Here is a 19,208-nt window from a genome sequence, read left to right as displayed (position 1 = left end):
AGCAGGAACATGCCTTGTCCTTGTCCTAGTCCAATTAGAGTGGAGAAAACTAATCGGCATTACCCTGTCTCCCTAGCCCAGCTGCCAGACCTTATCCATTTCCTTTCCAACACTCCCTAGATGCATTTCCAGTGCTTCTCCAACTGTGATGAGATAAAATCAACTTGAGTTGGGACCACAGCATAGTGTGATCCTCCTCTCCCTGGAATCACATGCGAATATTCCAAGTTTGAAACTTCAAAGAAAAGCAATCAATTCTAAATGAAACCTGCAAATCATCTCCTTATTGATGATCTCAGAAATAAATAAAAACCATGAAGCTTTCTTACAAACTTTTATAGAAAGTAGCCTTTTTAAGTTAATATGTCCAACAAATAATTAAGTATCTACTATGTTCCTGGCATAGTTATAGAAGGAATAGCCAAAGGAGGTATTTTAGGAGATTCAGATTATAATTGACTAATCCACTTATTAACTTAGTCACTTGTTTAATATCTGAGGACAAGTAAATCAAATATTGATAATGGCTGCAAAAGAATCCAGATACTCATATAATAATCTTCCTTCCACACTAGAATAAAAGGACTGGGAAAAGGGGTGGAGATTATTCTGTTCAGAGATGATGATATCCTAAGTAACTCATAGAGATGTTCATGTGGACACCAGAACAGGATGGGAACTTTATAACAGCCATTGAGTACTATGGCTTCAATCAAGTAGTTCCAGAAAAAGCAAAGAAGAATGCGGCCAAATTACATAATCAGATTTAGCCACTTAACCTCAAAAATCAGGGCTTTATCAACTCCATTAAGCACCTAAAAAAATATTTGGGCCACATTAGATGGCTGTCATCCCAAATAATCAGATCTTTGATTTGTAAACAGGATGTGGTTTAATAATCAAAACAGAGAACTTGGTTCATAACTAGAGCCTAAAATAATTACATTTAACAGGTTTAACAACATGTAACACATACCCCTCCAGTTGGCACAAACACCTCTCAATGACAAAGCAAATACTAAACACCTCCACAGGCCATTTCGAAATTGGTGGGACTATGGCTAACCCTTGAAGGTGAATTCAGAACAGAATGGAACCTCAGTACTAGACTTGTTTTTTAGAAAAGGTTGGTATGAATTCCACTGAATTCCAGGTACAGATCAAACTCAAAAGTTGTGCTGCATTAAGAACAACTCTGGCCCAGCGCCTACAAAGAAGTTATTTGGGGAATGGACAAAAAGCTGTCAGCTAAAATTTAACCTGCATATGTTGTTTTCTTTACTAAAATCTTCCCCATAGAGAAATATACATGGGTTTGGGCCTTATTGATGTTGCTTTCACCTCCATCAATTTGTCTTTCTTTTTTTTTTTTCTTTTGTGGAAACAAGATTATAGCTCAAGTCATCTGAAAGCCTCCCCAGAAAATTGTGTTCCAAGGGGCAGAGGGCTCCATGGGAAGAACAACAGAGAAGGAAGTTCTCGTATGTCTTTGGTAATGGTCATCCAAACCAGTTTTCATTATCTCTCAGTGGACAAGAACCCTTCAACTAATAGAGCAATTCATTTACAGGAAGGTAATAAATTGAAATAAACATCTTAGTTTATCGGTCTCTAAATCTCTTTCATTAGGAATTTACAGCACCTTAATTATAGCTGCCCTATTTCTATTTTCTTGATTAAACTGTAGTCCTATAGCAATGGAGGTAAAGGCTTAATTTAGAAGTATAGGAATTATTCTAATCTATACCATAGTAAAATTAGTAAACATTCTAATTAACTTTTGAGCATTTTATAACATATTGTGTCTTTTGGCTTCATATTTCCCCAACTGGACTGCAAAGCGTGGGCCTAGGTCTTACACTTTTCTTGTAACCACCAGAGTGCCCAGCACTGGGATAGACACATACCATATACATGACAGATCTATTTTTTTTGCACAAGCCAGGCCTTAACTATTCTATACCAAAATAAACATATTCTGAGTGTCAATCCCCTGTAAGGAATTCTATTATTTGTCATGAAGGATTCAGAGAAATATGTGATCTACCACACACAATACCAGGCCTTTTATCCTCCCAGCTTAATACATTTTACCAGTTAAGACTACCTTGATGCTGAGACTGTCACTCCCTAAGTGCCATCTGTTTAATTAAATGCTTTTAATTCTCTATATCAAATGAGAACATATGGCCCAACCATAAATATGGCTTCCACTCAAACACCTACACATCATAACCAGAGAACTAGATTCCAGGAGATTTTCAAGAAAACTCTAAATTTTAAGTCCATCAAGTAGAATTTTATTCCTTTGTGTTGCTGACTCTACTCATCAATTTGCTTTGAAATAATAATCCTCAAACACAATTTTCAGCAGCTGCCTTAAAGAATATTGCTAGCCTGTTAATTTAGATGAAACCAATATCCAAAGTACTCTGGATTTTTCATTTAATCCCACACTTCCACTAACCTCATCCCTCCCCACTCCCCAGCTCCCATCCTCATCACACACACCAGACTAGCACTTTAAGGTCAATCACAACCCTTTGTGCTTCTGTTCAAGCCTTTTATCCTTCCCGGAGCACCCTCCTTTCAGTCCCGGCCCATTATATTCGCCCCCTCACTATAAGTGGGTGCTCAAAGTTCTTTTCTTTATGGAAGTGTTCTATGATTTCTCTCCTAGTTTAAACTTTTACTGAATATGCTGTGTCAAGACACTTCCATGTAATTTTGCATAGATCAATAGGTTTCTCACGTTTTGTCTTACCAATCTGGGGTGTCAACACTTGTCTCCTCTACCCAGCCCTGGTCACAGCTTCATTAAGACCCTGTGACACTTGAACACGGCGAGAGGGATCACCTTAGATGTCCACTGGCACAGTATTTCCAGTTATTTGATATCCTGGTTGAACTATAGTTCTATAACAGGTATTTTGGGTGAAATATAGCCCGAGGACAGGATTCCAGAGAAATCCTGGCCCTAGAAGTCAACTCGGTGAAATGAATGGCGGTAGGGGGCTAAACCTGGGGCAGGCTAAAACAGCTGTACGAAAAGGGCAGGAGGAAGTGGAGACTAGAGGGTGGTGATTAGAGGACTGGGCAAATACCAAACTAAGGGCGTCTCAAGAAGTCTGGGGAGTTGTCCCAAGGCCGGTTGTCTCAGAGCCCTGAACCAGGCAGGGCACGTCCGGCTCACCTGTGGGGGCAGGATAGAGCCAAGACTCAGAGCCGAAGAGCAGGTCACGGTAGCGCAGGAAAGCCTCGTCCAGGACGGAGCAGCCCGGCTGCGCGGCCGAACTGACGTGGTACTTAAATTGAAAGCTCTGCGGGAAGATGGTGTAGTGCCAGTTGGAGGTCTGGATGTATTGGGGCCAAGGCCACAGGGCCGTGGCCCTCCCAGCGAACGCTGCCGCCAGCAGCAGCGAAAACCAGAGTCTGGATCCTGCCATGGCCCGCCGGTCTCCTCCGTCCCAGCGGGCCGGGACACGTGACCGCCTGGTCAGGTGAGCGGCGCCCGCGTGATAACTGGTGTGTCACGTGACCGGACGCGGCCCTGCGCCACCTACCCGGGAGCATAGACTCCGTGCCCCTCCTTATCCGGCGTGAACTCGGAGCTGTTGCGGCATGGGGCCGAGGGTGCTGAGCATGGGCGAAGGCTCTGGTGCGGATGGCTCGTCGGCCCAGAAGTGGGTGGACACCGCAGATGCCATATCTGCCATCACAGAACTATAAGAGCACCTAACTGTGGAAGGCGCCAAGTAGGGGGAGGGTAAGGAAAGTCCTCGGAGTGGGGGACGTCTAGGCTGAATCCTGAACGAGGGATAAGAGATCGCCAGGCCTGCCTGCTGCGGGGTAAAGGACGTCCCAGGCCCTGGAACTTCAGAAGCAGAAAAGAGGGTTAAAACCATAGGTCGTTGTGATGTGAAATGCAGTGCGGGCGGAAAGGGGCTGGGATTAGGTAGTCTGAACGGCTCCCCTAGAGAGGGAGCGGTCACAAGATCTCAAAAATGTGATCTACTTGTGGCTGGAAAAAAAATGTGTGCTTTCAGAGCGAGCTTAAGGTATCTCAGTTTCTGCTTCCGGTGTGGGCTCCTCTTTTGGTGCTTGATAATCTAGTAACTGCCCCCATGCAAAACTTCACAAACTGTACCACGGCAGAGGAGTCATTCACTTGTCACAAAATGAAGGAGCTGGACCCGAGTAAAGAAATTGTACAAATTACTAATGAAAATTCTTAGAGATTCTTGAGAGAATATTCCAAACATACTATTCCAAATTTCTTCTCTCTGACCAGTATAATCAGAAAAGTAATGAATGACCATTAAAAGTTAAAAACTCATCATAACCCAAATAAATGTTCAGAGACTCACATAGAGATAGTAGCAAAGTTTAAAATGGAATTTTAACAATATGAATTCTTTAAGTTAGTATATACATAACTACCATCAATTTTGAGGGAAGAGGATAACAAAAATAATGACAGAATTTAATATTTGGTTTTCTCTATTTTTAAATTTAAGACAGCTTAGTAAATGAATAAAACATGATTTAATTCCCATATTTATAGCTTCTAATAAATTAGTTTACATATTAGAAAAAGAATTCACTGTCAGACAATGTGTCCAGATTTTTGGTTCATAAAATGGAGTTATCGCTGTAGATGCAGAGAGGAGGGAATGACTAATTTTGCCTAGTGAAATTTTTCACAAAAGAGATGACTTTTGAGCTAGTTCCCAAAGCTTGAGTTAGCCAGTTGGAGAAGGGGAGCACAGACAAAACACAGAGGTGTGAAAGAAAATGGCATACTGAGCGTAGGGTTTGTGGGATAGCAAAAGGAGATATGCCATGATTATCCCACTTATACTATGTTCCTTTCTCCCTGGAATGCCTTTCCCATCTCCCTTTTCCACTCCTACCACCTACCTGAAGGTCTAAACTTACATTTTACCATCCTATAAATCTCTGACTTCTCAAATTTGGGTAAATCACATAACCCTTTGAGCTTATCTTCATCAGGACACTTACCTCATAGCACTGTAATTGCCTGTCCATTAGTCTGTCTTCTCTACTAGAGTAAAACTTATGAACAAATTCTGTGTTGTTTTATTCCTAGCCCCTGACACAGTAGTAGATGCTCAATAAAGACTTGTTAAATGAACGACCGAAGGGCCCTGAATAACTCTTCTAGTTAGCATCTACTTCAGGTCTTAGCCTAAACCAGACCAACAAGTATGCTGTGAATGGAGTACAGGCATGCTGACACAGTGATCCTCTCAATCCTTAGGGTGGCCAGGCAGAGCCTGGGGCAGCTAGACATCCTGGCCAATAATCTTTAGCCAAGAGCAATCTCCTAAGTGTGCTGTGATGTGAGAAACATTGAAAAACACTTAGACATCATCTCCTTTTAGGTACTGCTTTATAGCACCCTCATTTAGCCTCTTTACTTGTCCGTGTCCCCCACAGACTACATGCTGAATGAGTGGTATTTTGTTTCACAGTTGTATCCTTACTGCCTGAGCCAGACTCTATACAGTAAAGTTCCACAAGTATCTGTTAAATGAATGCATGAATGAGGAAGCATTTGTATTACAGTTTTAAAGACAGTCAGAATTTCACTGTGTGGAGGAAAAGAACAATCTATGGAGAAGAACTACAAATCAGAAGGAAAACTGTCTAACTTGTTCACTTGAGGATCCACAGATCCCAGAACTGTCTGGCACACAGACAATGAACCTTTTGAATGAATAGAATGAAATGGCAAATGACCTTAGGCAGAGATCTCTGAAGAATCTGGAGTAATACCAGGAAAGTGGGCAATTCTATTTGTCTAGAATCAATAGTACATGAAGAGAAATACTGATAAAAATCATGTTAGTATCTCCTTTACCACAGGAGCTATTTAAGGCTCTTGCCCACTTAAAGCTTACATCTAAGTTAGATAAACTCATAGAAAACATCAGAAATCCTATCCAGGGTTATATCATCACTCCAAGGCCTCATATTGGGAATTTTAGACCAAAAAAAAATTTTTTATACATTTATAAGACAGTTATATGTTTTTAAGGCCCTTTTAATAGAGATTCCTTTTGCTTAAACTACATCTTACTCCAGGCATCTTGACGGTTGCTCTGGACTAAGATTACCTTGACTCTAGTCTGCTCTCTTAAGCCTTCATAGGCCTTTGGGCTTAATGGTTATAAATGCTCATGCTGGTCAGACCCACAGAAATAATCTGAAACTCCTTAAGGGATGTGGGACATCAATGAAACCTTAATCTGAGTATATAAGTAAGTCTTATACAGAAAATCATTCAGACCCTGAATTTTTGCCCACTAGAATTCCCCATTTGGCCCTAAAAACTTTACCACTCACTCCTTGCCTTCCTCTCATTCTCCTGCTTGGGTCTTCCACACTTATTTTCCTTCTTTGACTAATAGCCAGGCTACAGCCTCTAGGCACCCTAGCGTACAGATCCCTTCAACGTTTTATGTACTTTGGCCATCTGTTAACATTTGGCTTCAGGAAACATTGGTGGCATATTACTGTAATAGAGTTTTTCAAAATGTCCAATTTCACTGATGCTAGAGGTGGACCTCTTGGTGCTAAAAGCACTGGTTAAAATGTCTTACTTCTGTTGGCAATGCCTTTTGGATCTTTCTCTTGGATTCCTTTTCTTCCTGTTGGGATTGGTTATCCCCCTTAGAATTTGTCACCTATGTGAGTGTCCTAGAAAATGCCCTGGGGCTTCCTCCCATTTGGGAGAGAACTGGGGAGAGGAGGCAGGAGATGTCCAGAAGGAGGAGGCCTGGAACAGAATGTGGTCTAGGCAGAAGGAGCCCCTGTGGCACCCAGGGTGGTGATGCCTGGCTCACCCATGTAGAGTATTCATTAGAGAGCTGGGTCAAGGCCCTAGCTATAGTGCTTCTTGGCCTGGAGTGTCCTCACTGTGTCTGATACCTGGCAGGGTTATAGCACATTAGGCAGTTGGTCAGAATTCAATGGTTTGAAGACTCTGCTCCTGGCCTCCTACTATTCTGAATAAAGATTGTGCATCCATACAATTTCATAAAGAAAGACTTAACCTCTAACAAAGATGTAGGGAGAAGCATTGTACTACTGAACTCAAACCAATATATGTTTGTAATGTATGTTTGAAAACTTTGTTTAATCCTCTATTGTAAACTTCTGCTTGAACTAAAATAACAATAACAAAACAACCCCCTCTAAAGAAGTACAAAGATCTAGTAGAAATTTTTGAGAATCATAAAACTATAGACCTAGATGTGATCTTAGAAATTATCTAGTTCACTTCTCTTGTTTCAGATAAGAGAATGAGAACCAGGGAAGTGAAGTGCTTTCCCTCAAAAGCAAGATTAGTGGTACTTCCAGCACCAAGCACAGTGCCAGGTACATAATGGGTGTTCGATAAATGCTTGTCAAATGACTAAATCCATTCCTTGCTACACATAGTACATTGCTTTGCATGTAGTAGGCACACCAATAGATTTTTACACTGAAATTATTCAACCAAGTGTGAATATAGCCCAAGAGAGGTAAGGCTGGGAATAGACCGCATATGGGTGGCCTTCCTGACCAGGGGTGTTTCTACCTCACTGGATTATGCCTCTGGAAATGCCTGCAGTCAGCTAGTCTCCTCGAGATTGAATGTGGTTTAATCATGGAACCCAGTGTACCTGCATCCTGTTCTTAGCCCACTGACTTATTCTAGGAAGGAATGATCATTGAATTTGAATGTGCATGGCCAACTTCCAATTAACTTAAGAACTAGACAGAAGTAATGGTGCAAGTAATCTAAAAGTCACTGTATTTAGCCAATGCTTTTCTCCCTTGGCAGTAGCTGACTAATCTTCTTAAAGAAATTTTGCTTAGGAAAATTATTAAAATCCGTTAACCTTCTTTGAATCCATCCACATTAGCCAGATGGTGGCAGGGGGCCAGTAGGATAAAGAATTGTTCGGAGCCAATAAGTGAACACACCAGTAATTATGAGATAATTAGGGATCTAACCATGGAGACAAAGGTCAAAGAAACAGTGATCTTTCTCATTACTTTGAGTGACAATATGTAATATAAGAATGCTTTATAAATTTAAAAAATCCTTCGTGTTCTAGGTACAAAAGGTTTAACACTTGATATTCTTGTCAGATATCTTTTAGTTTCCAGAAAGAGAACCCCAACCAACTCAAGAGTGGTGTGTTTATCATCTTCAAAAACATCTAGCCATAAGAAGTTAATTATAGCCAAGGTCAAATGGGCTGGAATATCTATTAGGATTCAAGGTTATGCCTTAGTCTCTCAAAATCCATTCTCTCTCATCCTCACCCTTATATATGCTTCATTCTCTTGCTCTTCTTAATTTATTCCCTCAGTATTCCAGTTTCAATTCTCCAGAGAAAGAATGATTTACTCAGCTAATAAGAGATGGAACAGGTGCTAGTGAGGGAATGAATTCCCTTAAAAGGGAATATGTGGGGAAGCAATGACTACCATTTCTTTATGATAAAAGCAATACATATTTGTTTTTAAAAATTCAAAGAACACAATTTTGTGTATAGAAGGTATGATGTTCAGTCCATAAACTGGACTATACAGGAATTACAACTTTGTTTCTCAGAATAATTTCTTTTCTACCTTTATGACCCAAGCTCCTGATCTGCTGGGCTTACAAGAAAATGTTGACACAGTCTGTGATGTTTACACCCTTCCCTGAGCTTACTTCACACTTTTGAGCCCTTTCCTGTGTCAAGGGATCACATAAAACCCAGAAAGATAAAGACTACTGGCACTTTAGCACATTTTTATGCATATATGTGTACGACATAGTATGTATGGTCATTTCTATGTGTGACCATTTTCAATATGCACGCATCCATAATTGTCAACAAAAAATTAAAGCATAAAACAACTATTCTGCAAACTTTTCAGTTAACTGTATTATGTAAAAAAGAGTTGATATTCTGCTTTCCCCCAGTTATAGAGATACAATTCATATAAGTTTAGGTTGTACAGCATAATTATTTGACATATATCATGTAATGATTACCATAAGTTTAGTTAACATCCATCTCGTACAGATACACAAATGTGTGTGTGTGTGTGTGTATTTCTTTCTTGTAATTAGAACTCTTAGGATTTCGTCTTTTAACACCTTTATGTACATAGGGCAGCAGTGTTAGCTACTGTTATCATGTTGTAAATTATAACCCTAGTACTTGTTTATCTTATACTGTGAGTTGGTGCCTTTTGACCACCTTTCTCTTATTCCTCCTCCCACACCCCATAATATTCTGTTTTTAAAAGCTGAATAATAAATAATAACAATAATGATAGCTAACATTTATTGTGCACTTATCACATACCAGACACTATTATAAGGGCTCTATATATGTTAATTTGTTTAAGCCTCACAATGTATTTATGATTGATACAGGTTATTATTTCCATCCTGTAGATAAGGAAATCAGAACTCAGAGGTTAAATAATTTGCCCAACATTACATAGAGAGCTGGGATAGTGGGGATGTTCTGTCATTTATTTACCTAATCCCCTATGAATGCACATTTAGGTTGATTTCAAACTTTCTCAGTTATAAACAATACTACAGTGACCATTATAGAGAATATCAATTGCATGACAGGATCTATTTTCAACCTTTCTCACCATTAATACCTTGTTTTTCACTTGGAAATTTCAGCCTTTAGTTTTGTAGCTTGGATGAGACTGACCACAGCCCTAAGCCCTCCCTGGCTTAAACCATGTAACCAGGGCAACTTTCCTCACCCCGTTATTGTAAACACGTAGAAATGTAGGATAAAAATTTACATTCTCACCAGTAATGTGTGAAAATATTCATTTCATTACTCTCCTTCAACATTAGTATTATATTTTCGTTGTTATTGTTGATGCCTTGAAATTAATTTTTAAAAAGATGTATCTAATAAAATTGATAGATAAGCTCTAGCAAGATGGAAACAGAATACATGCCTTCCATATCATTATAGAAAAAGAAAAAGACCAAAGAAAACGGGACCACTGTGGAAAAATAAGAGGGAGAGGGGAGGCAACAGCAAGAATGTGTAATTAACAGAAACTACAAAGAATAGGATAGGAATAAGACCAATTTATCTGAACTGTTGCACTACATAGGTTAAATTCCCCCATTAAAAGACAAAGACGTTCAGATCGAGCAAAAAACAGTCTAAATGTTGTTAAGAGACATTTAAAATGATATCAAAATGATGACAGTAAAAGAATGGTTTACCAGGAGGTATACCAGGAAGATGCAAACAAAAAGAGAGCAAGGGGAGCATTCATTAACATCTGACAGAACCGAGGGCAAAAAAATTGAATGGAACAAAAGTGAATATTTTTAAAGGTAAAAAAATACAATTCATAAAGAGGATATACATTATGAACCATTGTCCACCTAATAACCAAGAAACAAATATATATAAAGCAAAAATCAGAAGAAATATAAGAGAAAATAGAAAATTATATCCATAGTAAGAAATATTAACTTTTTTCTGAGAATATTTTATCAAGTGCAGAAAAAATAAATAAGAATGTCTTGCATAATGGCATTAATAATTTAAATATAGTGAATTTAGAACCTTATATCCTACATAAATATATTTAAAACTTTGTATCTTAGTCATTGTTTTTAAATGTCCATAGGACATAGAGAAAAGCTGGCAAAAAGACAAATATTTCTAAATTCCAAAAAGTAGAATTTTAAAAAATTTTATTGACATATAACACTATATTAGTTTCAGGTGTAAAATATAATGATTTAACACTTGTATGTATTACAAAATAATCACTGTAATAGTCCAGCTGAACCCATCACCATACACAATTACAAAATTATTTTTTCTTGTGATGAGAAGCAAAAAGTAGAATTACTATAGGATATATTCTTTGACTATAATATATTAAAACTGGGAAAAAATTAAATATGTGGATATATTTTTTAAAATTCTAAATATTTCTTTGGTCAACTCTAAAAACAAATACCCCTAGCAATACATCAGAAGAATAATGTATCTTGTCCAAACATATTTCATTAGAGAAATGCAAAATTAAGTGAACATTAGGAAATGTATTCAGGCAATGTTTATATTAAATACATTAAAAGAGAAAGCCCATATTCTAAAAAGCCCATATTTGTTAAAAAGGACTTTGATACAGCCATTCTAAATTTAAAATCCTGATAAAACAGAAATGGTAGGAGACTTCTTTAACATGAAAATGAATATACAGATGAAACAAAAAGCAATAGAGTCAATCAAATGGTCAGATAAAAGGCAAATACATAGAAAAAATAGTTTATATGTTAGCAATAACGAATGAGGAAATGAAATGGAAAAATTTGATTCACAAAAGCAAGTTAATGTATATAAAGCACCTACCACAATTCCTAGTAGATAAGAGATTATATAAATAAGCTGTAATAATAATATTGATTTTATAGATTCCTAGAGATGAAATTACTGAAACAAAAGATACATTTTTAAGATTCTTGATTTATATATTCAAGATAGTCTTAACTCTTTATTAAAATATAATATACACCTAGAACTCTGGTAATCAGTGCCCAACTCAAGAAATGGAACACTTCCAGCACCCCAAAAGCCTGTCGTATGTCTCATTCTAATCCTTAGTCATCTTCCTCCTATGGGTATTTCTGACTTCTGCCAATACAGATGAGTTTTGCCTGTTTTGTACGTCATGTGAATGGAACCATGCCTATGTACTCTTTTGTGTTTAGCTTTTTTGCTCAGCATTATGTTTATGAGATTTATCCATATTGCTCGTGTGCTTGCAGATTACTCATATTGCTGTATAGTATTGTATGAATGTACCACAATTTTCCATTCATTGTTGATGGGAACCTAGGTAGTTTCGAGTTTGAGATTATTATAAAAAGCACTGCTATGAGCATTGTAATACATGTCTTTTGGTGGTTATATGGACACTTTACTCTTTTTTCTAAGAGTTCTTTATGTATTCTCGCTACAAATCCTTTGTTAGATACACGTATTACAAATATCTTACTCCACTGATTGCCTTTTTACTCTTTCAATGGTATCTTCTGGTGCACAGAAGTCCTGGTTAAAAAATAATTTTGGCCTACTTCAAGGTTACAAAGATCTTACTCCATGTTTTCTTCTAAACAAATTGTTTTTCCAGTGCCATGAAATTATTTTAATATCTTTTTCTCCATGACTGAATATACAAAGATAATGGAAGTAATGTGTTCTTCTGCTATAATTATGAGTGGGATATATCAAAATCAACTGGTTGAATTTTCTTTAAATAGTCCTCCAGAGCAACCTGAAGAGAAGCAGAAAATGCCTTCATAGGAACACTTTTGTGGAAGGACCTAGAAGCTGAAGTGCAAGTGTGCCTAGCTAGCAATGACATATATTAGTTCTCTCACATTTTAATCTTGGTTCTTCTGTAGAAAATCCTCTTGTGAAACACCTTGTGCTGTATTTGTCAAATATACAAATATCCAAGGAAAGGAACACCCTTCTGCTACCATGATAGGGCATGCCTCTTGCGTTTCCAATGTGACTTGTGATCCATTATACCTAATGTTTCTAGAGTTAAATAGAGTCTTGTGTGTAATTTTCCAGTTCCTAAATATCATGCTATGCCTTGTCATCCAATTTTTTTCTCCTTCAATGATTTTCATAAGCTATCTTTTACTCAAGACCATGTCTTTTGACAGCAGTTTCCCATCCACTTTTTCTTCTCAGTCCCATGCATGGGAGACTTTGCTTTCCATTCTCCCTGAGTTGCCGGGCTCCTCCCAGACCCCATGAGTTCCTGAAGCCACCATGCTTGCCCGTGGGCTCTGGAGGCACTGATGCCCACATAGGCAGGGGACCCCAAATTGCTTTTTTAAAGTGGATGAATGGCAATATACACAGGTATATTGTCAGGTATGAATAAATGCTTGTTTTGTCATATGTATCACAGGCTCTAGCAAGTTCCCAGCAGGCCAGAGCATCTTTCCTACCTTTTGGTAGGTCTGAGAGTTGAATGATGACCGACCTGTTCTTTTAATGGCTAGAAAGTTGCATCATTTACCAAATCAGACACTATTCACAAAATGACCTGTTATTGCACATTATAACAAAATCATCTTTAGTAATGTACTTGTTTAGTGCCACTAGTGAAAGGGTAAAGGGTGACACATCCTTTCCATTTATGTTAGTATTTCATCTTTTTCAGGATGGCCTGTACCAAAGTCATGCTCGAGCAAAGTTTGAAAGACAATTAAAAACAATTAAAATAGATAGTATTTACTGAGCACTTATTAATTGCTTGATATAAATAACATATTTATCAATAATAACAATAGCCACCAATAATAGAATTTATTGGGTACTTAAGGTATTGTATTAAGAGACTTATGTGTATAATCTTATTTAATCTTCACAAAACTGCTATGAGACAGGAATGATTATTATCCCAATGTCAGAGTGAAGAAACTGAGAGTCATTGAATTTGAGGAAATTTCCCAAAGTAACCTAGCCAGTGACTGTTGGGACTAAGTAAGTATTGAAATGCAGGCTTGCCTATTCAAAATCTATATCTAGCTCTCTAGCCAACATGTATATCTAATAGTCATACTGTACAAGCCAGTTTGCTGCAGATAGAAAAGTCTTTCCTATAATCATGCCAGTAGAGCTAGAGTACTCCAGCAATTGAAACTTGACAACAAATCACATAGCATGGCAAAGAAGACTTTTTGTGATTTAGCCCTTGCTCGTATCTGTAATCCTCAACCCTTACCTTTGATTTTGTTCCTAGCAGAAGCACACTGCTTCTAGTGCCCTGAGAACCTCGTGCTGTTTGTTCATAGCTTCCTGTCTTGAGTCATACATATTCTCTTTGCATCAAATATTCTACCTGAATTACCTGGCAAATTCCTTTAAAATCCAGCTAAGATATCACCTCTTGCAATAAACCTTCCCCAAGTTTCCTCTGACAATGTTAACCATTCTGCCCTTTGTATCAACCTTTGTTCTTTATATAATAATGTATTGCAAAAAAAATGTATTGCTCACTCATTTATTCAACATTAAATACTATTTTTGCCAGACACTAGGCTAAGTATGAAGAGACAGTCAAATGACACTTTTGCAGAAGGAGGACAACATGGACTTTGAACTGCTAGTAGTTCCCACAAGCTGAAATAAAGAGTAGGTTTCAAGTTGGAGTGGTTTGGATTACAGGTATGCTAGCAAAATGTGATAGGGTGTTCTGATTCAGCCCAAACTTGGGAATCAAAGTTTATCTATTTGTGGAAAACAAGAGCTGGTGATCCAGCTGGGCATTTATCTGAATGGACATTCGCACTGTGGAACAGAATGGCACCTGTTCAGCATCTTAGGTTGATGTTTAAGCCCTTGTAGGGACAGGAGTTAGCAACAGCTCTGAGAGAGTTGTTAGAAAAGGGGACTTTGGGATACTCTGGGCATAAATTTTGCTGGCTGTGGAACCAGGAAAAGGCATTCTCCTCACTCTTGTGTAGAACCCAACATTGCTGCAGTATCTTGAATGGTAGCTTTCAGTGCATTGGCTGGTAGCCTCTGTAACTGACATTTTTGCAGTGAGCCCTATCAGCAGTGGCAGTGGTGGGGGGTGGGGGTGGGGGTGCCCCTTAAATGTCTTCATGAGCAGAAGGCATTAAAGAAAGGGAACTAGAGCAAGAAGGGAAGAAGAGGGTAGATGCTGCATGAAGGACTATGGCTGATAGGTTCATGAGCCTGTCGAGATACACCTAGGGCTTTCCACTTAGAGCTGGGGCAAGATCATGAATTCTGGGCTACTGATACACACACACATCAGTATATTAAGATCATGTATATAATCTTAATTATAACTACAAGCTATTGAATCTTGGAGCCATCCGAGATACACTTTTTTATTTGCTATTAGGGATCTGTATCTTATTCATCTTTATGTCCCAGGAGCTAACACAAATCCTGACCCACAGCAACTGCCGACAAAATATTTGAGAATTTGTTTAATAAAGGAGTTGTGAGGAGTCAGAAAAAGGAGAAGGAAGAGCATCATCACACATACAGGCACATGCTTAAAATGTAATGATTTCTCCCTGATCTGACCAGACTTGGAATATAAAACAGAAATGGGATCGATGCCATAGGTTCTGGCCCCTTTTGATTCTGCCAGCATGTGTGAGGAGGTGCTCAGACAAATTCCGTGGCAGTTAGAAAGTGAACTGGCTGCCAAGATGGAGAGGGAGGAACAATTAGTCTTGACTTTCCACAATCCTAAGGTTCCCAAACTTAAGGGGAACCGGGAATACCAAAGGGTGAGGAGATACTTGACTACAGGTCAGATGGGAGGATGAGGACTTACTTAAAGGAAGCCTAGTCAGAGTGTTCTAAAGATAGAGAAAAGATTATCTTTTTGTTTTTATAGAAGGGGTAGAAATAGATAACCACAAATCAAACCCACATGGGGATACTCAAGGTAGAGAGGAGGAGGAGACCTTGGGGATCAAGGGTTATCTTTTTGGATAGGCAATATTTCCCTCATCCTTGTAGCCTACCCTCCCCACCAACAAAGATCCGAGTGCCTCGATGCTACCCCAGAGGCGGCAGGAGCAAGTGGATCAGACACACATCTACATCCGAATGTTCTGTGGCAGCCTATGTGGTTTTAGCCTCCTACTGCTGATCTGCGTGTCCACACTGAACTGGGTGCAGTTCCTGGTGATCAAGAATGGTCTTGAGCTCTATGCAGGACTCTGGATCTCATGCAACCATGAGCTGTGCTGGAGCCACACACCCAAGCCACCCTGTGAGTGCTAACTAAATTAAATGCCACAGCCCCCCACAGTTCCAGAGCTTTCTGCCACATTGGCTTTCATCTTTCTTCCTCCAAGATCTTTTGGCCCTCACGTTTCCAAGTCTAGGATGGATCTCTGTGGATATAGCCATCCTTTTCTTTGGTGTCCTCAGTGTACCCTTTCTCTTTCTCCCTCCTACCCCAGAGTGTTTTCTTTCCCAAATTATGAGAGAAACTTCTCTTTACTCTCTAGGAAGAACTCTTTTGTCATTCATAAGCTGATACTGTGAAGCAATGTGATTGGTATTCCAATGTGGCTTGCAGAAATAGAAAAGAAGTGATTAATTATAGCTGAGAGATAAAGCAAAGTGTCTCAGCCTCTGCTAGATTTAACTTTCAAGGTCAACTTGTTCTTCTGCTAACAGCAGAAGAGAACTTAAATGCATGTCATATATGTAGTATAACAAATGCCAGCTATTTGGAGTAAATTATTAATGTTAAATTTTATGTGAATTTAAATCTGAAAATATAACACAAAATATTTAAAAATAAGCTTTGAGGGCTGGAAGATACCAAATCATGAATTTTCAATCAGAACCAAGAATTAGAGGAAAGGCATAACTACACTAAACAGTTTCTTCATCGTATTTACACAAAGAAACAGGTATTATGAAAGAAAATATACATGAGTAAGGCATTTATTTCTCCTTCTCAGGGAAGGAGGGGCCCCAGATGCTGGGAAGGGTGGGGTGGGGTGCACCTAGGCCCAACCCTGAGGTGGAGCATCAGTTATTTGGCCATGGGCTGGGGCATTTGGAACTATGGGGCAGGATCCTAAAGCAAGATCTTGGGAAGAAACTAAAATCAAAGTTAAGCGGACAATTCAACAGCATCTTCAACTAAAAAAGTAAAACTAGAAAAAATATATGCAACAAGTATGAAAGATAAGAGATTAATGGCCTTAATATATGAAAATGTATTAAAATTATTGGAAAAAGACAAATACTCAAATAATTTATTTGTAAACAGAAATGACAAATGTCTAATGAACATAGGAAAAACTATTTTAACCTCAACCATTAAAAAAAGGCAAATCAAATGGATGACGAGAGAATTTTTCAACCATGACATTAACAGATTTTTAAATGATAATATACTATGCTGCACACTTCCATACACACTGGGGACCATGTACATGGGTATAACCAAAGCAATATGATTAGGTATATCTAGAGGTTTACTCACTAGAAAAATGGAGTTAAAGATATAGGCATAAAATTAAGCTGCAATTACATTTACATACCCACAACTATTTGTATATTATCTTTAGTAAAGAGATTTCGGTATTAATGAATCGCTGAGAAAGAAGATCCTTATTTGTACCCTGGATGCCACATAGCAAGCTCAGCTTTATCCTCCTTAATCCTCACTCCCTTCTCAAAGACTCCATCTGTTTTTCTCATGAGATGTTTCCCACTGGACTAACCGAATCTTTCCTTTCTTCTTCTCCTTGGCAGATTACCTCCAATATTCCAGGGCCTTCTTCCTCGTCTCTGTTCTCACTATACTCATTGGCCTTAGCTTGCTCTTCAGCTTTTGCCTCCATAGAAAAGGAAACATGAATACCAACTTGGATCTGAAGGTATCCATGCTCAGCTTCATCTCAGGTACAAACATAGACTTGCAGGGTGATGCCGGGGTAAAATTGTCAAGGGAGCAAAGTTTCTCTGTGGGTCTTTCATCCTTTCTCCTGTCCCTTTTTTGTTCTTCAGTATTACATCAAGACAGCTCCTGCCCTGTCTTATTGTGTAAAATACACTTTAAGTGACATGCCAAGGGAGAGGTAGAAGCCTCTTTTTTTCTCCCCCCATGTTGGTCAATTCCCCCAATTTGATCCTGCCATAGATACGGCATCTAGAGCAGAAGAAGAGTTGGGGTGGTAGTCAAGGCAGACTGAAGACACTGATGGGTTGTGACATCTTTTCTTCTGGTCCTAGCTATCTGCTTGCTCCTCTGCCTCATCCTATTTCTGGCACAGGTTACCTGGCATGCCAGGGATGCCATGGAGTCAAATCTCCTATGGGCCTATTATGTTAACTGGTGGAGTGTCTTCTTAAACATGTTTTCTGGTGAGTCAATCCCCTGCTTTATGCTATAAGGATGGAAAGAGAAATCAATTCTTGAAAGGGAGATAGAATCTAGGAGAAATAGAAGCACTGACTGTTCCTATATTTAGAATATTTATACATCAAGAGGCACTATGGTATGGAATTGAAAACCTGGAATTAGTAACCTGTTATACTACTAACTGAGCCATAGACAGGTTGAGTGATTTGCCTGAGACTGCACAGAAGTAGTGTAATTATGATTTGAATCCAGGAGGTTCAAGCTTTATCCTAACCATGTAAGAAATACTATAATGGAATGAAAGCACAGGAGGGTAAATTAACTCTGCTGTGGAAAAATAGGGTTGGCTTCACTGAAAAGAGGCCTTTGGAACTGAGTTACTTAAGAGATGAGTAAGAATTTTAAAAGCCAAAAGGCCATGTGTCTATTGAAACTCACCTCAAATTCTTCTCTTCCCCTAGGGATCATCTCCTTCCTCAACTACCTAACTTTCAGAGCTCCTTCCCTTGATCAAAATGTCACTATGAGTCCTGTAGAGAAGTCAAGGTTGGGGATCGGTCCAGTGACTACTGTACCACCAACTGAGGATGAAGGGTCAAGGCCTGAAGTGACATTTTTAAGTGATAGAGAGGAAAAACTACCAAATGCAGACCTACCAAATGCAGAAGTACCAAGTGTAGAAGTACCAATTGCAGAACTACCCAATACAGAAATGTGATGGTGATAGGAAAACTCAACTATTTGTCTTAAAAATGGGGGAGAAGCTTACTGAGTTGGGAATGATTGTGCAGATTCTAAGAAAACTCTCGTAATATCATGTCCACATTACTGAAGGAGACAGTATTAAAGCTGATGAAATGTCTTGTGTGTGTTGGATCCAAAATATATATGATAGTTATAAAGTAATGAAAACCTAGTAAATAAAAAATTTCTATAAGAAAGCATCAGTGTTTAGGATCATGAATGAAAGAAACTAACAATAGATGCAGTGTGTGGATCAGAGATCTCTTTGGGCATCAAAGATCTCATGAACTAAAATGGGCCATGGAGAAAAATGTCATCTAATTCTGTTTGCAATTTTCTTTGTTATGTGTGGATGGAAGGTACTTGGACAATATTGTTGAGTCTGAATTGGATATCATTATCAGAAATGGAATGAACACCAATAACAATAATACTTATCACCTAAAGGTGTTGAGAGGTCCTGGAGGGCTTCTGGGGAATCCATGAGGTTC

The 19,208-nt window shown here is 38.6% G+C and overlaps 2 protein-coding genes across 6 annotated transcripts in view; one reads left to right on the top strand and one right to left on the bottom strand.

The window, feature by feature from the left end:
* HEXA (hexosaminidase subunit alpha) overlaps positions 1 to 3,502 on the bottom strand; it is a 24,471-nt gene extending 20,969 nt beyond the window's left edge. For 2 of the 3 annotated variants that reach the window (XM_006922651.3, XM_025040382.1), the window contains exon 1: positions 3,194 to 3,502. In XM_006922651.3, the coding sequence (XP_006922713.1) occupies positions 3,194 to 3,446 (253 nt within the window). In that variant the 5' untranslated portion in view covers positions 3,447 to 3,502. The remainder of the gene's footprint in view (positions 1 to 3,193) is intronic. The other variant, XM_025040383.1, reaches the window with a different exon arrangement.
* A 100-nt stretch (positions 3,503 to 3,602) lies between these two features.
* Positions 3,603 to 18,829, top strand: TMEM202 (transmembrane protein 202). Of its 3 annotated transcripts, XM_006922711.2 has the most exons (5): positions 15,287 to 15,367; positions 15,603 to 15,858; positions 17,364 to 17,513; positions 17,844 to 17,975; positions 18,435 to 18,829. In XM_006922711.2, exons 1-5 carry the CDS (start codon positions 15,287 to 15,289, stop codon positions 18,689 to 18,691), a joined length of 876 nt encoding a protein of 291 aa, XP_006922773.1. In that variant the 3' UTR covers positions 18,692 to 18,829. The 3 variants fall into 3 exon arrangements, 1 of the variants encoding a protein (XP_006922773.1); XR_003043370.1 differs by lacking the exons at positions 15,287 to 15,367; positions 15,603 to 15,858; positions 17,844 to 17,975; positions 18,435 to 18,829 and adding an exon at positions 3,603 to 3,766 and having other exon boundaries at positions 17,364 to 17,447; XR_003043369.1 differs by lacking the exons at positions 15,287 to 15,367; positions 15,603 to 15,858; positions 17,844 to 17,975 and having other exon boundaries at positions 17,428 to 17,513; positions 18,435 to 18,525.
* Positions 18,830 to 19,208: the final 379 nt, after the last annotated feature.

This window comes from Pteropus alecto, unplaced genomic scaffold (genome assembly GCF_000325575.1).
Source record: "Pteropus alecto unplaced genomic scaffold, ASM32557v1 scaffold38, whole genome shotgun sequence".
NCBI classification, from domain to species: domain Eukaryota; kingdom Metazoa; phylum Chordata; class Mammalia; order Chiroptera; family Pteropodidae; genus Pteropus; species Pteropus alecto.
Note: the sequence above shows the minus strand (reverse complement) of the source record. Positions and strands in the feature narration are given on the sequence as shown.

Coding starts and splice junctions, on each gene's coding strand:
- TMEM202 (XM_006922711.2), top strand. CDS start 15,287: ATGGAGAGGGAGGAACAATTAGTCTTGACTTTCCACAATCCTAAGGTT. Junction 17,514..17,843: donor CATGCTCAGCTTCATCTCAG/GTACAAACATAG, acceptor TTCTGGTCCTAG/CTATCTGCTTGCTCCTCTGC. Junction 17,976..18,434: donor CTTCTTAAACATGTTTTCTG/GTGAGTCAATCC, acceptor CTCTTCCCCTAG/GGATCATCTCCTTCCTCAAC.